We start from the raw sequence: 15,294 nt of genomic DNA on the forward strand, positions 1-15,294 counted from the left end.
GGAGGTTCCTCCGAGGTGAATAATATCCTCGTAACTAGATACCATAACGATGAACAGAAATAAATTAGCAATCTATTCGATAAAATAGCCAGCTATTCGAATAACGTGGGACCACAGACGAGGTATACGAGTAGACCTTGCACCTTATGGACTGAAACTGGCCCAATCTGACTGCCGTACCGACCTGAAGATTTTAGCGTCCTTTTCTCATGGATGGCGGTCAGTTGAGAAACTATTCACTGAATTAGTATTGATAGGCAAACAGCTGTAGTGTTTGCGTAAATACATGTGAGTTGACTATGGAAGGGATTAAAATTCATTTCTGAATCTGTTGGTAACGTTGCGAATGACGCGAAAATGGTAATGGGGTTTCGAGACCCCATAAAAATGAGCCGAAAAAATACATTGGTTGAAAGATCTACTCGTATACCTCGTCTTTGACAATACTCTAGAATCTTTGATGAATCAATGAGAATGAAAAATAATCTAGCGAAGAAGCTCTATATTTATGATGACCTATGCAAAGCGGATCGCAGCCAATTTGCTAATATTATTTAGCTTTTAATTAATAATTGCATTACCCAGCTAAGAGCGATACGATTATTAATTAAATGGTAAATAATATTACCCAGGTCTCACCACGAGGAGGTTGCTGCGAGTGGAGACCCGAAGAGAGATAGATGGAATCCAAGTTCTATCGATCTCCCTTTCACATCCTTAGAAACTAGATTAGTCGTGCCAAGTAATTATTTTGTTTAAAAGAGGGACGAAGCTAAATCGTGGGCGACGCGACACGATACGACGCGATGCACCATGCAATGGTGCAAGGAACGAGAGACGCGAACCGAATAGCGAGGTCAAAAGGGTCAGCTCGTTGCCTCTTGGCAAGTCCGATCGAAGGGGAAGGGAATCGACGCACCCGACACGGGTTCCCCATTTCCCCCAAGCAGCCTGTTGGGAGCCCGTAGGACCCAACTCGGGATGTCTGACAGAGAGAGGGATCCTGAGTCGGGGCTACCGCAGACAGGAACAGTCCCTGATCCCCTCTGCGGCCGAAATACCCTTTCCCTTGGATCGTCTCGCTAGAGGACGGCAACTGACCCTTCGGGCCAGCTAATCGGCCGATCACTTGCTTTCTACATGGAAGCAGTGGTGATCGGAGGGGACGAAGGACGAGTCAAAGAGAAGCTACTTGTTACATAATTACTTGGCAAGACACGCGGTTACACTAGGGACTTAACACTAAATACCAAGTAATTATTTTGTTTAAAAAGGGATGAAGCTAAATTATTGGAAACGCGACGCGACGCGATGCTAAACCGTGCAGCAGATCCGAGGATCGAATCGACGCTACCCTTGGTAGATTGATTTCTATTTCTAGAAATCGATCTATCATAGGCAGGCGACTAGATCTTTCGGACAAACTGGACGGCCGATCACATGTTTCGTTCGACGAAACAGCGGTGACCGAAGCAAGAAACGAGAGAACGAGTCGAGAGAAGCTACTTGTTAAATAATTACTTGGCATACGCAGATACACTAGAGACTTAAAATTAACGTCGAAGCTCAAGTCTAGTCAAGTTGAATCTAAAATTCGAAGGATAGAAGGAAACAAAGTTCCTTGTACCAAGCAATTATGTGGTTAAAAGAGAGGGATGAAGCTAAATCGTGGGATACGCGACGCGACGCGAGGCTGAACCGTGCAGCGGATCCGAGGATCGAACCTACTGCCCTTGCTAACTCGATCTCAACAAGAAAACAGAGAACTGCAACCCCGAGTCGAGGTCTCCATTTCTCCAACGCAACCCGCCGGGAGCCCGAAGGACCCGACTTAGGCTGTCTGACAAAGAGAGAGTACCTGAAACGGGGTCGACTTCCGCTGGAAGGTATGCGTTTCCGCAGAATACGGAAACTCCACACCTTCCAGCGAAGTGCCGTTTTCCCTCGATCAAGCTTACCAAGGGAAGGCGATTAGATCTGTAGGACCAGATACACGGCCGATCACGTGTTTCAATCGATGAAACAGCGGTGACCGAAGCTACGAACGAGGGAACGAGCGAGAGAGAAGCTACTTATTGAATAATTGCTTGGTAGAACGCAAAAATATGTAGAATAAAGAAATCTTGGACGTTAATTTTAAGATTCGCGACGAAGCTTAAATCTAACCGACTTAGAATTAAATGTCCCTCGATGGATGTGGCGTACTCCCTCGATGTCCCTGCGAATAATCTGAAACTAAAATTGATACACATATTAGTGACATACGAAAGGAAATTTAATAACCACTATGCAAACTAGACGAAGCGATGGAATAATTAGTCGTGCTGATGTACCTAAAAGTGAGAATCTATAAGATTCTCGATGCTAGACCTACCTAAGGAAATGTACAAAATTTACACATGTTACGAACAAAGTATTCTACCTATACTTGCGTAACAGGAGTATAAAGTCGAAGTAAAATAGCGAATGATTACAAAAATTGTCCGAAGAACCATACAAACTTCAAAGACGAACAGAGACAAAGATTGAAAATCCAACGATGAAATGAAAGAATGAAAATACCCAAGAATCAAACAAAATATCTTAGCGAAATAGAATAAGAATAAAAATCTTATTCTAATTAGTGACATCGAAATTCATGAAATAATATACAAACAAAATACATAAAATAATATGGAAACAAAAATGGTACATGATCCAACACAATTATGTCAATTCAAAAAATAAGTCAGAAGTAGAAATAGAGGAGGAAAACATAATAACCAAATAAAACCGGACAGTCAAACAACGCCGAATTATGACCAAACAAATAAAATAAACCGGTCAATTTTGTGATAATAATATAAATAAGTAAAGTGGGCTTACTACTTGTTGAGCATTAGTTACCATTACCAAGGAAGCAGCACCAAAGGTCCAGCTGTAACATAAGAAACGATTCGTAATTTAACAAAAGCGATGAACAGTTCCATAACGTTCAATTGGTATCAAATGACACAATAGAAGTGGGGAGAGCAATTTTAAATAGTTCTTACCAGTGGTCATCACGGTCCGGCACTGGTCAGTAGTGGTCAGTAGTGGTCAGTCGTCGGATCTCCACTGGTCAGCACTGGTCAGTAGTGGTCAGCTCTGGTCAGTTCTGGTCAGTCCTGGTCAGCTCTGGTCAGTCCTGGTCACTCCTGGTCCCCCCAGTGGTCAGCGGTGCACGAATGGCCTGACTTCGGCCCGCGGGACCCGATTCCCCTGGATGCTCCAGGGGTACTGAAGAATTTGTCCAGCGGTAGTCTTCGAGTGGGGAAGTCGAAGAGTGGGGAGACAATGTCAACGTGAAGAGTCAAGAACCGCTTGGTCTAGAGAACAATACTATTTCGATTGGTCCCATTTCTTGACCATTTCTGGATCTTCACTGGACCGCTGACCTTGATGTCAACCTCACTGTTGACCACCAGTGACCATAAGCTAGTCATTGTTGATCATCGACCCATTAAAACTATTACGAAGATTAAAGCCTTCTTACGAGGATCCTCGTAACCGAGGTAGGTAACCTATCGGTAAAAGAAGAAGAAAGAAACGGTGGACAGGTCTCGAGCTGCTGGCAAAGCTTCGAGACAGGCAATCTCGTTTTACTTATTCCTGGAAAGTCGCTATGGACTTGAGCGAAATTAATAGCTGCGATCGCGATAGAAGAAAATAATGGAACAGAGTTGGTCTTTAATCCTCTTGTTCGGTGGCGTGCGAGGCACGAGATAACGGTGGTTGACTAAACGAGTGCAGGTTTAGCGTTACCTTAATGCTACAATTCCGAGTAGGTATCGTCAAATCGGATGATCGTATCTCTGCAGGTACAAATTTCTTACTCTTGCGTAAATATAGCTTTTATCGTTGTTCGCAACGAGAACGTTCCGCGTACCAAAGAGATTAATGCTCGTACGCGACACACGTATGACTCTGATTTACTGAAAATTAATATTCTCGATCGTATCCTTAGGAACGAAGACCCTCGGCCTTCTTGCTCGAACATACCCGACTAACTCCGGTCTCTACGAACTTGACACTTGTTTTTTTCATAACCGATCGATCGATCATCTACGGCCAGAAAGCTCGAATATTTCATTGGAATCGGTCAGGATCGTGCACCGTTTGTCGGCTACAGCTTACGGCCACGTAGGTACGTATTAACAAAACGAGAACGCACCTCCTCCTGACGACGTCTCGCCCCACAAAGCTGGCGTCGAACAATTCTGTTTCTTGTTCGTTTCTCGGTTTGTTAGCGTTTCCTGTTTTCCGAGGGTGCCTAGGCCGCGGCGGCCAATATGGCCCGAAGCCAACACCTAAACAGCCAAGGCGTTGCGTTTCACGCTGCCCGAGTCGCAACCGATTACCCGTCGATAGTAGGAGCACCGCGGCTCCATGAAAATCCTTCCAACGAGGGAACCCTTGAAATACGAGATGGTTGGTTTCTTGCTCTCAGAGTCCATCCATCCAACGGATCCGCGCTTCCTCGATCTCGTAAACTTGATGCGACGATGTCTTCGGTTTGCCGAGCACGCGTTATCATGCGGCCGCATGTCGGCTATACATACTATAACAATGTCCCTTCTCGACGAACGCCGACAAAGTAATCGCAGACCGTTGGAGAACGGAGGAGGACAAGTTCGCCAAGTTATGAATTAATACGTTGGTTACGGCGAAGATAATGGAATTTCGAACGAAATTGGTATCGATACGAAGATCCGGTATCGGTTGCGGGGCAACCGCATATGACGTAGACGTGTAATTAATACCAGCAGCGACTTGGGCTTAAATGCTTCGAAACGAGTTCACTGGGCCAACGTGTACGTCGATCCGCAAGGAATCGCTAATTCGCTGCGCACACCGACGCGACGCTCTCCCGGTATGCCGTTTGTGGTATCCAAATGCAATATACTAGCGCATCTGTCGCCTACACGCCGCGTACAATCTCTCGCTTCTCTCTACCTAGCCGTGTATCGGCTACCTTGACAAACGTGCGAGCTACGTACGTACGCGCACTTTCCGATCGAGTCACGATCGACGTTTATTTCAAGCTTTCGGGTTCGCGAGCGCAATGCTTCTCTCCGTGGCATACACGCGCATACACTCTCCCCGTCCGTAAAGTATAAATTCGTAAAGATTTTATCGCACTCCCACCAAAACTACCAATCGTTTTACGTACGAGACTCGAGCTTTGCGGAAATCGTTTACGCCCGTAATTATAGCACGAGACTATTTAAGGTAATGTCACGACATTTCTCGCGGTCAACGAAAATAAGATGCCCCGTGTGTTCTACATTCTGACCCTGGTACTTTTGGTGCATTAATCTTGATCTCTCCTCGTAAAGCGTTTACAGCGTACGAGTCGATGGAAAGGCGAGAATCAAAGTTTCCCGATACGGAATCTAGATAGATATACATAATTCCAAATAAAGGAATACTTGTATCGCACATTTTCACGCTCCATTCTCGTTTCTAATGCCTGCGGTCTACGCTATACGTTTGTTTGCGCTCTCGGCCAGCTGCTTGTCTTGGAGCATCCTCGATGGAGAAGCGGGAAGCATCGCTTTGACACACGGGATTTGTTACCGAGCTGCTCCTGACATTTTCTGAGCGCCGTCGTAAAATATACGCGGACACGTTCATACTATGGAAATGCGGGTGCCGCGCTATGCGCTGCCGCGGAAATAAAAATAGAGAGCAACCAGCGAGAGAAAATGGAACTGTAGGGGAAAAGATGCGAACCGCCGCGGCGGTTATACGTTGAAACTGCATTCAAAAATTGAATCATTTTCGTGTGGGAAAGTAGTCTCGATGCGCGGAAAACCCTTTGGAAACGTTTAGTATCGATAAACGAGCATAGATTTAAAATATTATTCGTTTCGTTGAACCGTGGCGCAAAAACCGATAGAAAAGTAACGCGTACAAACTGATCGCGAGCAGAAATTCCGTAATTTTGTTTCAGTGCAACGCGGCCGTCGGCGTGAAAGCGTTTTTCGACATGATGCACAGCGGACCGCACAAAGTGATGCTGTTTGGCGCAGCTTGCACGCACGTCACGGATCCCATCGCCAAAGCGTCCAAGCATTGGCGACTCACTCAGGTAAGCCCAACGACTTTTCAAACAGCATTCGCACCGGAAGTGCAACGTTCTTAAAAGCGTACGTTGTTTCTGTTGCAGCTTAGCTACGCGGACACGCATCCAATGTTCACCAGCAACAGCTTCCCGAATTTCTTTAGAGTGGTGCCATCCGAGAATGCGTTCAATGCCCCCCGTGTAGCGCTCTTGATACACTTCAATTGGACCAGAGTCGGTACGATTTACCAAAACGAGCCGAGGTACTCCCTAGTAAGTATTTCAAATTTCATGGAAACCTAATAAAACGCGGCACAAAATCAACGTAACGTCGAGTCGGTCGCCATCGTCGAAACCTTTTAAACTTGCCGCATTATGGTTTCTACGGAGCTCCTGTGGAAACTGGTCCACGGTACGATACTCTGTATGCAACAGCGTACAGTTTTGCTACGTAAACGTCCAACTTGGATCGTTAATAATTGAAACGGTCGATTACCAAAAACATTAAGCGACCGTTTCATTTCCTGAACGCGCAGCATCGTACGAAGCAACTCGATGGACCATTCGTCTTCTTTTCCTATTCGGAATTGTTAGGTGCATCGTGTAATTCACCGCGATCGATTCCTTACCAAGGGCCATCTGGTAAATCGGAATATTACCGGTCCTCTGACCGATCCACCTTACCCCCAAGTACAATATTTCAACAACGCCTCCAGGACCCACGATCCGTTACTACATCCTCGAGGAAAGAGAGGGGTTTTTTCGACCGGTCTAAAGCCAACGAGCCCCATCATGTGTTTTATCTTTACAGGCTCACAATCGATTGGTCGCCGATTTAGACGACAGCAATATGGAGGTCGTGGAGACGCAGAGCTTTGCCACGGAGGTGACCACGGCCCTCGAAAAACTGAAGGAGAAGGACGTTAGGATAATTTTGGGGAATTTCAACGAGGTCTGGGCCAGACGGATATTCTGCGAAGCGTACAAGTGCGTAGACGAAATATGTGGTAGTTTCGCGGGTACCGCGACTCGTTGTAAACGATTAGCTCGAGGCAGTTGCGTTTACAGATTCGGTATGTTTGGACGCAAATATCAATGGGTGATCATGGGAACGTACGGGGAAGAATGGTGGCTTCGATCCGGCGGTGGTTGCGCTCCCACGGAGCTTTCCGAAGCTCTCCACGGTGCCATTCTGACGGACTTGCTCCCGTTGACGACGGAAGAACGGTACACCGTGTCCGGCATTGTAAGTAAAATTCGACCTTGGTTCGTAAAAACGAAAAAATCGATTTGTCCCGAGCTGGCTGACCAGAGAGAACAGGCGGAGGAGTTTGCCTCGATGGGACGCGACAGGAAACGTTCCAAGCGTATCGTTTAATTTTCCAGAGCTTAGGCAGACGCGCGGTCAGCCCTCGGTGTTATCGCGGTCGCGACGAATCGTCGGACAATCGTTAAAGTTTCCCTTTCGAATGTTTTACAGACGCCGGATCAATATCGGGTCGAGTACGACTCGAGACGGGGCACGGAGTATTCGAGATTCCACGGATACACGTACGATGGTATATGGGCGGTCGCTCTGGCGATACAACACGTGGCGCGCAGGATAAGACACTATCGTCGCAATCAGACCATATCGGATTTCAGATACAGAGACGCGCTCTGGGAGAAGCTTTTCCTCGAGGCCCTCAGGAATACAAGTTTCGAGGGAGTGACGGTGAGGAACGAGATAACGGTTTAATTGGATCGACCAAGGACGAAACGAGTATTTAGTTTCGAGTAATCCGAATCCTTTTTTGTTGTTTCGTTGCTTCCAAAGTGGTACGAACCAACGAACAACAAACGAATCGATAATGCAGTCGCGGCGAGCGTCGATAAATCAACGATTCGCGAGCAACTTCCTGATTCGAGGAACGCGTTAAAACAAATGGAACTTTACGCTCGAGCGCGACGATTAATGCGCAGCACCGTCGTATGTAAATCTCCGTTTATTTTTGCGTATTTCGAGCCTTCGTTCTGCTTTTCCGCCTAACCGAGACACGAATCGAGATTCGATCGTGCGCGAAAATAAACGAGAATTCGCGGCCAAGCGGGATAATTAATCAACCAATGAAACCAAATAACGCGTAAGGAACGGGGCCGTTCGTTCCTATGATTCGTTGACGCTTTGTCGGTAATTTCGTGATTCGCGATACCCGATCGACGGAATTTTGGCGTCGAGGAGCGAATTTCTAGCAATTATTAGAAACTCGGAAATGTGAATCGAGTGTGCTTGATCTTTCAGGGGCCCGTACGTTTCTACGATAACGAACGAAAAGCGTACATTCTGTTGAAACAGTTTCAAAGTGAGTAACGCGAACCGGCACCCTCGCAAATACACGATATATCAACGGGTTTTGTTATTGCAGGCGGTAGCGAAGTTAAGGTGGGAGAATTCGATGGCGTGACCGGTGTATTGGACCTGACCAGGGGTCAACCTATGGTCTGGAGAGGACGGTCGCCGCCGAAAGATCGAACGCTTCATATCATCGAGCACTCGACTGTAAATATTACAATTTATGCGGTGCTAACTTCCGCGGCCAGCGTGGGTATCGTCATGGCGGTCATTTTTCTCGCCATCAATATTAAGTACAGAAATCAAAGGTAATTAATCGAGAAAGAATTATCCCAATTCAGGTTCACAGAATCGATAGCGTCGCGAGTTTCCTGTCGGTTCGTTTCAAAAAGGAACGGCCACGAAACCGAGGTACACACAGATGCACGTAATATACATATACTTTTGGCTTAAGAAACTATCATACTGTCGGGGGCCGTAAGATGGAAGCAAGGTGGCGGGGGTGGTGTACCTATTTGGGCTGTTAATGCGTTCGAAGAGAGCGCAACGATAAGAGAAAAATCGTTGATCGCGCGCGCGCTCGTCCTTTTTACTCGTGCGTCGGTATATTGTAATCTTTTCCTCACGATCGATCATCTTCAACATTTCAGATATATAAAAATGTCATCGCCGCATTTAAACAACCTCATTATCGTCGGATGCATGCTGACCTACAGCAGTGTAATTTTCCTTGGGTTAGATTCGCAGCTGTCCAGCGTAACGGCATTTCCGTATATTTGCACCGCAAGAGCATGGCTACTGATGGCTGGTTTCTCGTTGGCCTTTGGTTCCATGTTCTCCAAAACATGGCGAGTACATTCCATCTTCACCGACGTAAAGCTCAATAAAAAGGTGAGTCGTGTTTGCCGGCTATCGCGCGGGGGACCTTGGCTTACCAAATTACGATCCTAATGTACGCGTATACGTACGTCTCTCGCCGTTTAGGTCATAAAGGATTACCAGTTGTTTATGGTGGTCGGTGTATTGTTGTTTATCGATTTGGGGATTATGACGACGTGGCAGGTGGCGGATCCGTTCTACAGGGAAACCAAACAAATGGAACCCTACGTGAGTAACGATCTCCCTTAAAAGTACATTCGGTCGAAGAAACAACCTGCCAGTCGAGAAGATGCGCGCGTTAAAGAATAACCCGCATTACGTTTTCGTAAAGAAAATTACGTACATACCTTGAAAATTGCACGTTTTACGTGCACACGTACGATCTACATACATATGTATCGGACGACTCTTTCTTCTTTCAGCCCCATCCTTCCAGCGAGGATATTATAATAATACCGGAAAACGAGTACTGTCAGAGTAATCGGATGACCGTCTATTTAGGGTGTATATACGCGTACAAAGGACTGTTGATGGTGCGTAGTCTGAAGAGTATGGACAGATAGGAGGAAAGCGTGAGAGAAACTTTTCCGGGTTACAGATATTCGGCGCTTTTTTGGCATGGGAAACGAGACACGTCAGTATTCCGGCGCTAAACGACAGCAAATACGTCGGAATGAGCGTGTATAACGTCGTGATTATGTGCGTCACCGGAGCAGCTATAAGCTTCGTGTTGGCCGACAAACAAGACGCCATGTTCATAATGTTGGCGGTATTCATAATATTCTGCAGCACGGGCACGCTGTGCCTGGTTTTCGTACCGAAGGTACTTTAACGCGTAAATTCTTTATACCTAGTGGTTCGCGGTACCTTAACAGAGCTTCTTTTCGATTTTCGATGGCAGCTGATAGAACTGCGAAGAAATCCTCAAGGAGCGATAGACAAACGAATCAGAGCTACTCTAAGGCCGATGTCGAAGACGCGGAGGGACTCGAGCATGAGCGAATTGGAAGAACGTCTGAAAGAGGCTACGCTAGCGAATCAAAAGTTTCGTAAGCAGCTGTTGGAGAAAGATTCGGAACTTCGGGTGAGCGAAACGAATTGATTTCCCGATCGTTGTTACGGTGGGGGGGGGGGGGGGAGGGGGGAGCAGCAGGGCGCGCGACAGAAAACGAAACAAACGACTTTTCCGATCGCAGATGTTCGTAAGGAGGCTCGACGATCAAACTGCGTCGAACACGCAAGAAGCGATGGACAGATTGACGGTCCCGAGGCAAGACGCGACGATAAAGAAAGAGGGTAACGATCGCGCTATAGCTAAATGGTATATCAGACTATCGAGATGAATATTTTCGCCGTTGTATCGCAGGTCTGTCCGTGAATACGGAGACAACCGATATCTCGATGTCGATGTGCAGCCTCAACTCGACGACGATTTCTCAACCGGAGGGCGATTACGCGAACCTCGATCAACAATCCGCAAAGTGCGTAGAAATCGATCGCGCGACTACGGGAAACGAAAGTTGACAGTTTTTAAGCAGTCGGCCTGCTTCTCAGGAAGAAGACGTCCTTCTCGAAAGTTCCGGCGATCGCCATCGACGGTGAGCGGGTGCCCCTGGTGCCGCAGGTAGACGCCGTTAAAGGAGACACCTCAAAGACATCCGACGATAGCGCGCCACCCTCGGCTTTCAAACACTCGGCAGACGAGCCGACGCGTAGAAGAAGCCGCTCCGGGAAAGAAAGCGAACCTCTTATCGAGAGGAGCCCGGAACCGCGTCTGGACGGCAAAACCAACGTCGAATTCGTGCCGGAAATCGTCGAGGAGGGCGACGCCGTTATTCTCGAAGAGACTGAAATTCCTAGGCACGGGAAACCGGTTAGATGCAGAGACGATCGCAGGTCTAGGCTTCCGACGCCGCTGCCCGCGAAGAACGTCTCTTTCGGCGAACTCCACGAGCAAAACTACCTCGAGCAAGCCATACTCCCACCTCCGTCGCAATTCGTAGCGAAACATCGTCATTCCGGTGAGTACGCGGCCAATATTTTTCGTACTTACGCTACTCGTAAACTTGATTCCGTGGCGCAGGTTCGACGATCGCATCCTCCCATCAATCGCTCAAGAGGAGATCGTCCGTGAAAAACAACGGAATGGCCCATTCTCATCACGAGCTGTTCCAAACTCGCCGTACGAGTGTCCCGGTCAACTCCATTAGCTACATCTCGACCGAGAACGTGTCCAAGTCCGAGAGGACGGAGGTCTCTGTGGGCTCGTTAGACAAATCGTACGTGATCGGCGAATGTGGGCACAGACGAGCGGTGATGCCCGGTGCCGGTACCGGTACCGGTTACCGCTGCGAAAAGCACGGTGGCCGCGGTGGCCATTCTCGTGCGACCTACAACGGCTCCGCCGAGACGCCGCCCGCGCCACGGAGGCAACGAAAGCACTACGACTCGCAAAACGCGAGTTCTCCGAGCGTGCCAGCGGTCGTCAGCGCGAGCTACTCCGACACGGGTGAGCACGAACATCATCGCCTAGTAATAATCCACCACCGCCAGGCACGTGCCTGGCTGCTGGCCTAATATTTACCAAGTAAGTAAGCTGATCGTCCTCCATCTCTGCGCTTTCAGAGAAATGCGACGAATCGGTATCGACGATCATTCAACGGTCCGTGTCCGAGAGATCGCGAGAGACGTGTCCGCGTCTTCGGAGCGAACACAACGCAGCGAGCGAGTGTCCCCATCGTGCCGCCCGGAGGATACGAGAATGCAGGCACACCGAGCCGAAGCTTCGGCAACAGGCTCGACTCGAGTACGTGCAGAGTACGCCGAACGTGGCCACCATTCACAATAATAAATTCGCGAGCGCGAATCCGCGCGGCGGAGGCGGTGACGGAGGCGTCGAGGAACGCGGAGCGCCGGGCGAACGCGGTGCTGGCGTAGCTGGAACCAGAAGCGGTGCCAGAGTAGCTGGATCCGTGACCAGCAGCTCGGACGTTGTCGGTGGTTCGGCGATCAACGTCTCCAAGATGTACAGTGCTGTGTCTGACGGCGAGCTGCTGGATGTAACGATTCTTCCCATCTTTCAGAAGCTGCTCACCGAGAGACACAAGAGCTCGTCGAGAGGCGGTTACGGTGCCAGCGTGGCCAGCTGTCCGAATATATCCATCAAATGCGACATCGTCGAGTATCTTTAACGATCTTCCAACAATTAGTTTCGAATTTCGCGGGGTATCGGTATTACGGGCCGTAGTATCATCGATCGCGGAAAAGATCTATCGCCCGTCCGATACGGAGCATCGTTTTCTTATTCTCGACCCGTGGTGTTATCGTTTGGTAAATCTTGCTTGGTTCGTAAACCGTGTCTCGACCGTTTCTTCTAACTCTATCGCAACCGCGTGTTCGTAATCGCACGGTATTCACTAATCGGCATATTAATTGTGGTATTGGGGAACGGGACGAGAGAAAAAATATTCCGATTACCCTCGATATTGCGTCGATTCGATCGCACGGACCGTTGCCGGCGAACACCGATAGTCTCGCGTTCGTACAACGCGTTACGTAATAACGTACCATCGACCGTCGTCGGCGTCGGCGTCGGCGTCGACGTCGTCATCCGATACCATAGGTACATACCTACCATGATACATCTACGTCCAAGTACGAGCGCGATGCTTTTCCACGTATGTACCTCGAAATACTCTCGCTAGATCTCGAATAAACAGTTTTTGATATAAGCGAACTTTTAACCTAATACATGCTCGAAAGGAAAGGCAAATGCCTGGACGAGGATGCCGGCCTTCGTAAAACGTTCGACAATTTCTATTCTTCGTCGATACTGTCCGACGGAGCGAATGTATATACGCCTGCTTCTTTCGAAATTTATACGCGTTTCGTTTTTATCTTATTTATTCTAGCGAACGACAGGCATGTTTTCGAAAACGAAACACACGCAACGTACATACGTATCGTTACGTAACGGAAAATCACCGATCCTGCAAACATTCGACGAAGAAAATAGCCTGTAACGAAACGAGCGCTGATAAACATTACCGTATGCGTCTTACCTAACTTTATCGCTGTAAACATGATCGTTTTAAATAATTTTATAGCGTACGAACATTCGTCGAATCATTGTTTAGCGACTCAAAGGGTACAGGTTTCTTCATTGTTTTCGACTTTTCGTTCGCATTCGAGGAGCAGCAACTGTTTACGTTAAGCTTCGTCTCGTCTGAATAAAAAGGAATGTCGCATTAAAGATCGAAACAGACTCCTCTCGGTATCGTCGGTGAAACAAATATAGCGATCTTGTAAAAATTCAAAGGTGCCGTGACGATAGCGCTCTCTAGATAAGTGTGATACGAATTGCAGAGACGGTCCGAAAGAATCTTTTTCGAACGTAAAAATGTTTAAGAGCTGCTGCTGCTGCTGCTGCTACTACTACTACTACTGCCGCGGCCGCACAGTAGAAAACTTAATTAGCAGTTTCTATCTAACTATCGAGAATCGCTAGATTTATTTCGCCTGCTATACCATATAGACGCAACTACTAATTCTACAGAACGGCTCAATACACGCGCGTTTATGGAAAAGGTTCGAGTATAAGATACGCGAAACGCTTCCGTTTTTAAGGTAATCCTTTTCTTCAAATTCTAACTGTCACTTTTCCACGATAAATGGCCGGCGTCTCTTCGTCGACAAAGTATGTTTCAGTCTAAAAAGTTTACGAACGAATTCTGGATGTGATGTGCATGCCTAGTAAGCGAAATCGATAAAACGTTGTATTTTTTCTTTCGTATGTTTTTGTTCGTTCTTTCCGAGGAAAAATCGAGAAGCCTACGATAAATAGAGTCGGAGAAGAAAGGCGTCCAGATGTTCGGAAAAGCGTAACTATCCGAGAGCCTACTGCTCGTTACACAGGACCTCTGTTGCGTGGTTACGCGAGTCTTGTACATAACTCTCGAAATAAATGTCATGTTTACAGGTAAAATAGGCATTTATTATGGAAAACGAATTATACCCGCTTTTTACGTTCCGTACGGACAAAATCCATTGTTCACGGCACTCGTGTACTCCTTTCGTTTTGTAACTCCGAAGCAATACTTGTCTTTGTACCGTGTTCTATATTGTTATGCGTTACGGATATCCGATCGTTTGCGAATCTCGTGACACGATGCACGAAAACTTGAAACAAACGTTGACAAATTTCTATAATTTCGAATAAGTAAGAATCGATGCTAACAGGTCAATTATATTCAATTTTATCAATAAAGTTGATGCACTCGTTTTATCACCTTCGACTCCTTGAACAAAAAGAGTTTTTATTTTTTTTTTTTACGATACGCGTCAATGAACTTCTTCGAAGGTCTTCGATGCTCTATCCAAATTGCCTGTTACCAACCAGACCAACCCAAAGCGCATTAAGCGTTAATCTCGACTGGTTTTATTCACTTTTCAAGACAATAAAAGATTAAAAAATTAAAAGTAAAAGGCAAAATATAGGCCACAGCCCTGATACCCCTCCGACCGGTGTTTCAATTTCGCGCTACGACGAGAAAAATGTCTCTCGCTGTACCGCGATCCAAGTAAAAATGTATGATAATCTAGGGAAGATTGTTGCGTTTACGTATAACCGTTGGAAATTAACAGTAACAAAAATTTTTACCAAATGATACCACACGATACTGTTTACTCTTAACGCGTCTCGTATCGTACGTTGCTCGATATTCTATAGAGATGTTCCTAATCGTACGTTGCCTGTAGATTGCCAAGTGGTAGGGGGAAATGTCTGATCGGTCTCACCAATAGTAACGCAGGGTCGAAGGGAACCTACGATCACTAGTGGCAGCGTCCAATAGCGTATAATGTTTTTCTAAAAATTAAATTTATCATTGTGACGATACAGTCGTAATCTAAGAGTTGACAAATAATTCGGTATTACATAATTGCCCGCAACATAGAGACTCAACACGCTTGTGCGAAAAATTCCATCATCTATCTGAGT

General features: G+C 47.0%; 1 protein-coding gene across 2 annotated transcripts in view; it reads left to right on the forward strand.

The window, feature by feature from the left end:
* Gaba-b-r2 (gamma-aminobutyric acid type B receptor subunit 2) overlaps positions 1 to 14,690 on the forward strand; it is an 88,288-nt gene extending 73,598 nt beyond the window's left edge. For both annotated transcript variants that reach the window (XM_076768926.1, XM_076768927.1), the window contains exons 3-19: positions 5,975 to 6,112; positions 6,191 to 6,358; positions 6,897 to 7,072; positions 7,154 to 7,331; positions 7,566 to 7,799; positions 8,367 to 8,427; positions 8,491 to 8,725; positions 9,068 to 9,308; positions 9,402 to 9,524; positions 9,719 to 9,829; positions 9,895 to 10,119; positions 10,198 to 10,380; positions 10,493 to 10,592; positions 10,663 to 10,777; positions 10,851 to 11,317; positions 11,380 to 11,805; positions 11,922 to 14,690. In XM_076768926.1, coding sequence (XP_076625041.1) covers positions 5,975 to 6,112; positions 6,191 to 6,358; positions 6,897 to 7,072; positions 7,154 to 7,331; positions 7,566 to 7,799; positions 8,367 to 8,427; positions 8,491 to 8,725; positions 9,068 to 9,308; positions 9,402 to 9,524; positions 9,719 to 9,829; positions 9,895 to 10,119; positions 10,198 to 10,380; positions 10,493 to 10,592; positions 10,663 to 10,777; positions 10,851 to 11,317; positions 11,380 to 11,805; positions 11,922 to 12,487 — 3,747 coding nt within the window. In that variant the 3' untranslated portion in view covers positions 12,488 to 14,690. The remainder of the gene's footprint in view (positions 1 to 5,974; positions 6,113 to 6,190; positions 6,359 to 6,896; positions 7,073 to 7,153; positions 7,332 to 7,565; positions 7,800 to 8,366; positions 8,428 to 8,490; positions 8,726 to 9,067; positions 9,309 to 9,401; positions 9,525 to 9,718; positions 9,830 to 9,894; positions 10,120 to 10,197; positions 10,381 to 10,492; positions 10,593 to 10,662; positions 10,778 to 10,850; positions 11,318 to 11,379; positions 11,806 to 11,921) is intronic.
* The last annotated feature ends 604 nt before the right edge of the window (positions 14,691 to 15,294 follow it).

Source organism: Colletes latitarsis, chromosome 7, assembly GCF_051014445.1.
Source record: "Colletes latitarsis isolate SP2378_abdomen chromosome 7, iyColLati1, whole genome shotgun sequence".
NCBI classification, from domain to species: domain Eukaryota; kingdom Metazoa; phylum Arthropoda; class Insecta; order Hymenoptera; family Colletidae; genus Colletes; species Colletes latitarsis.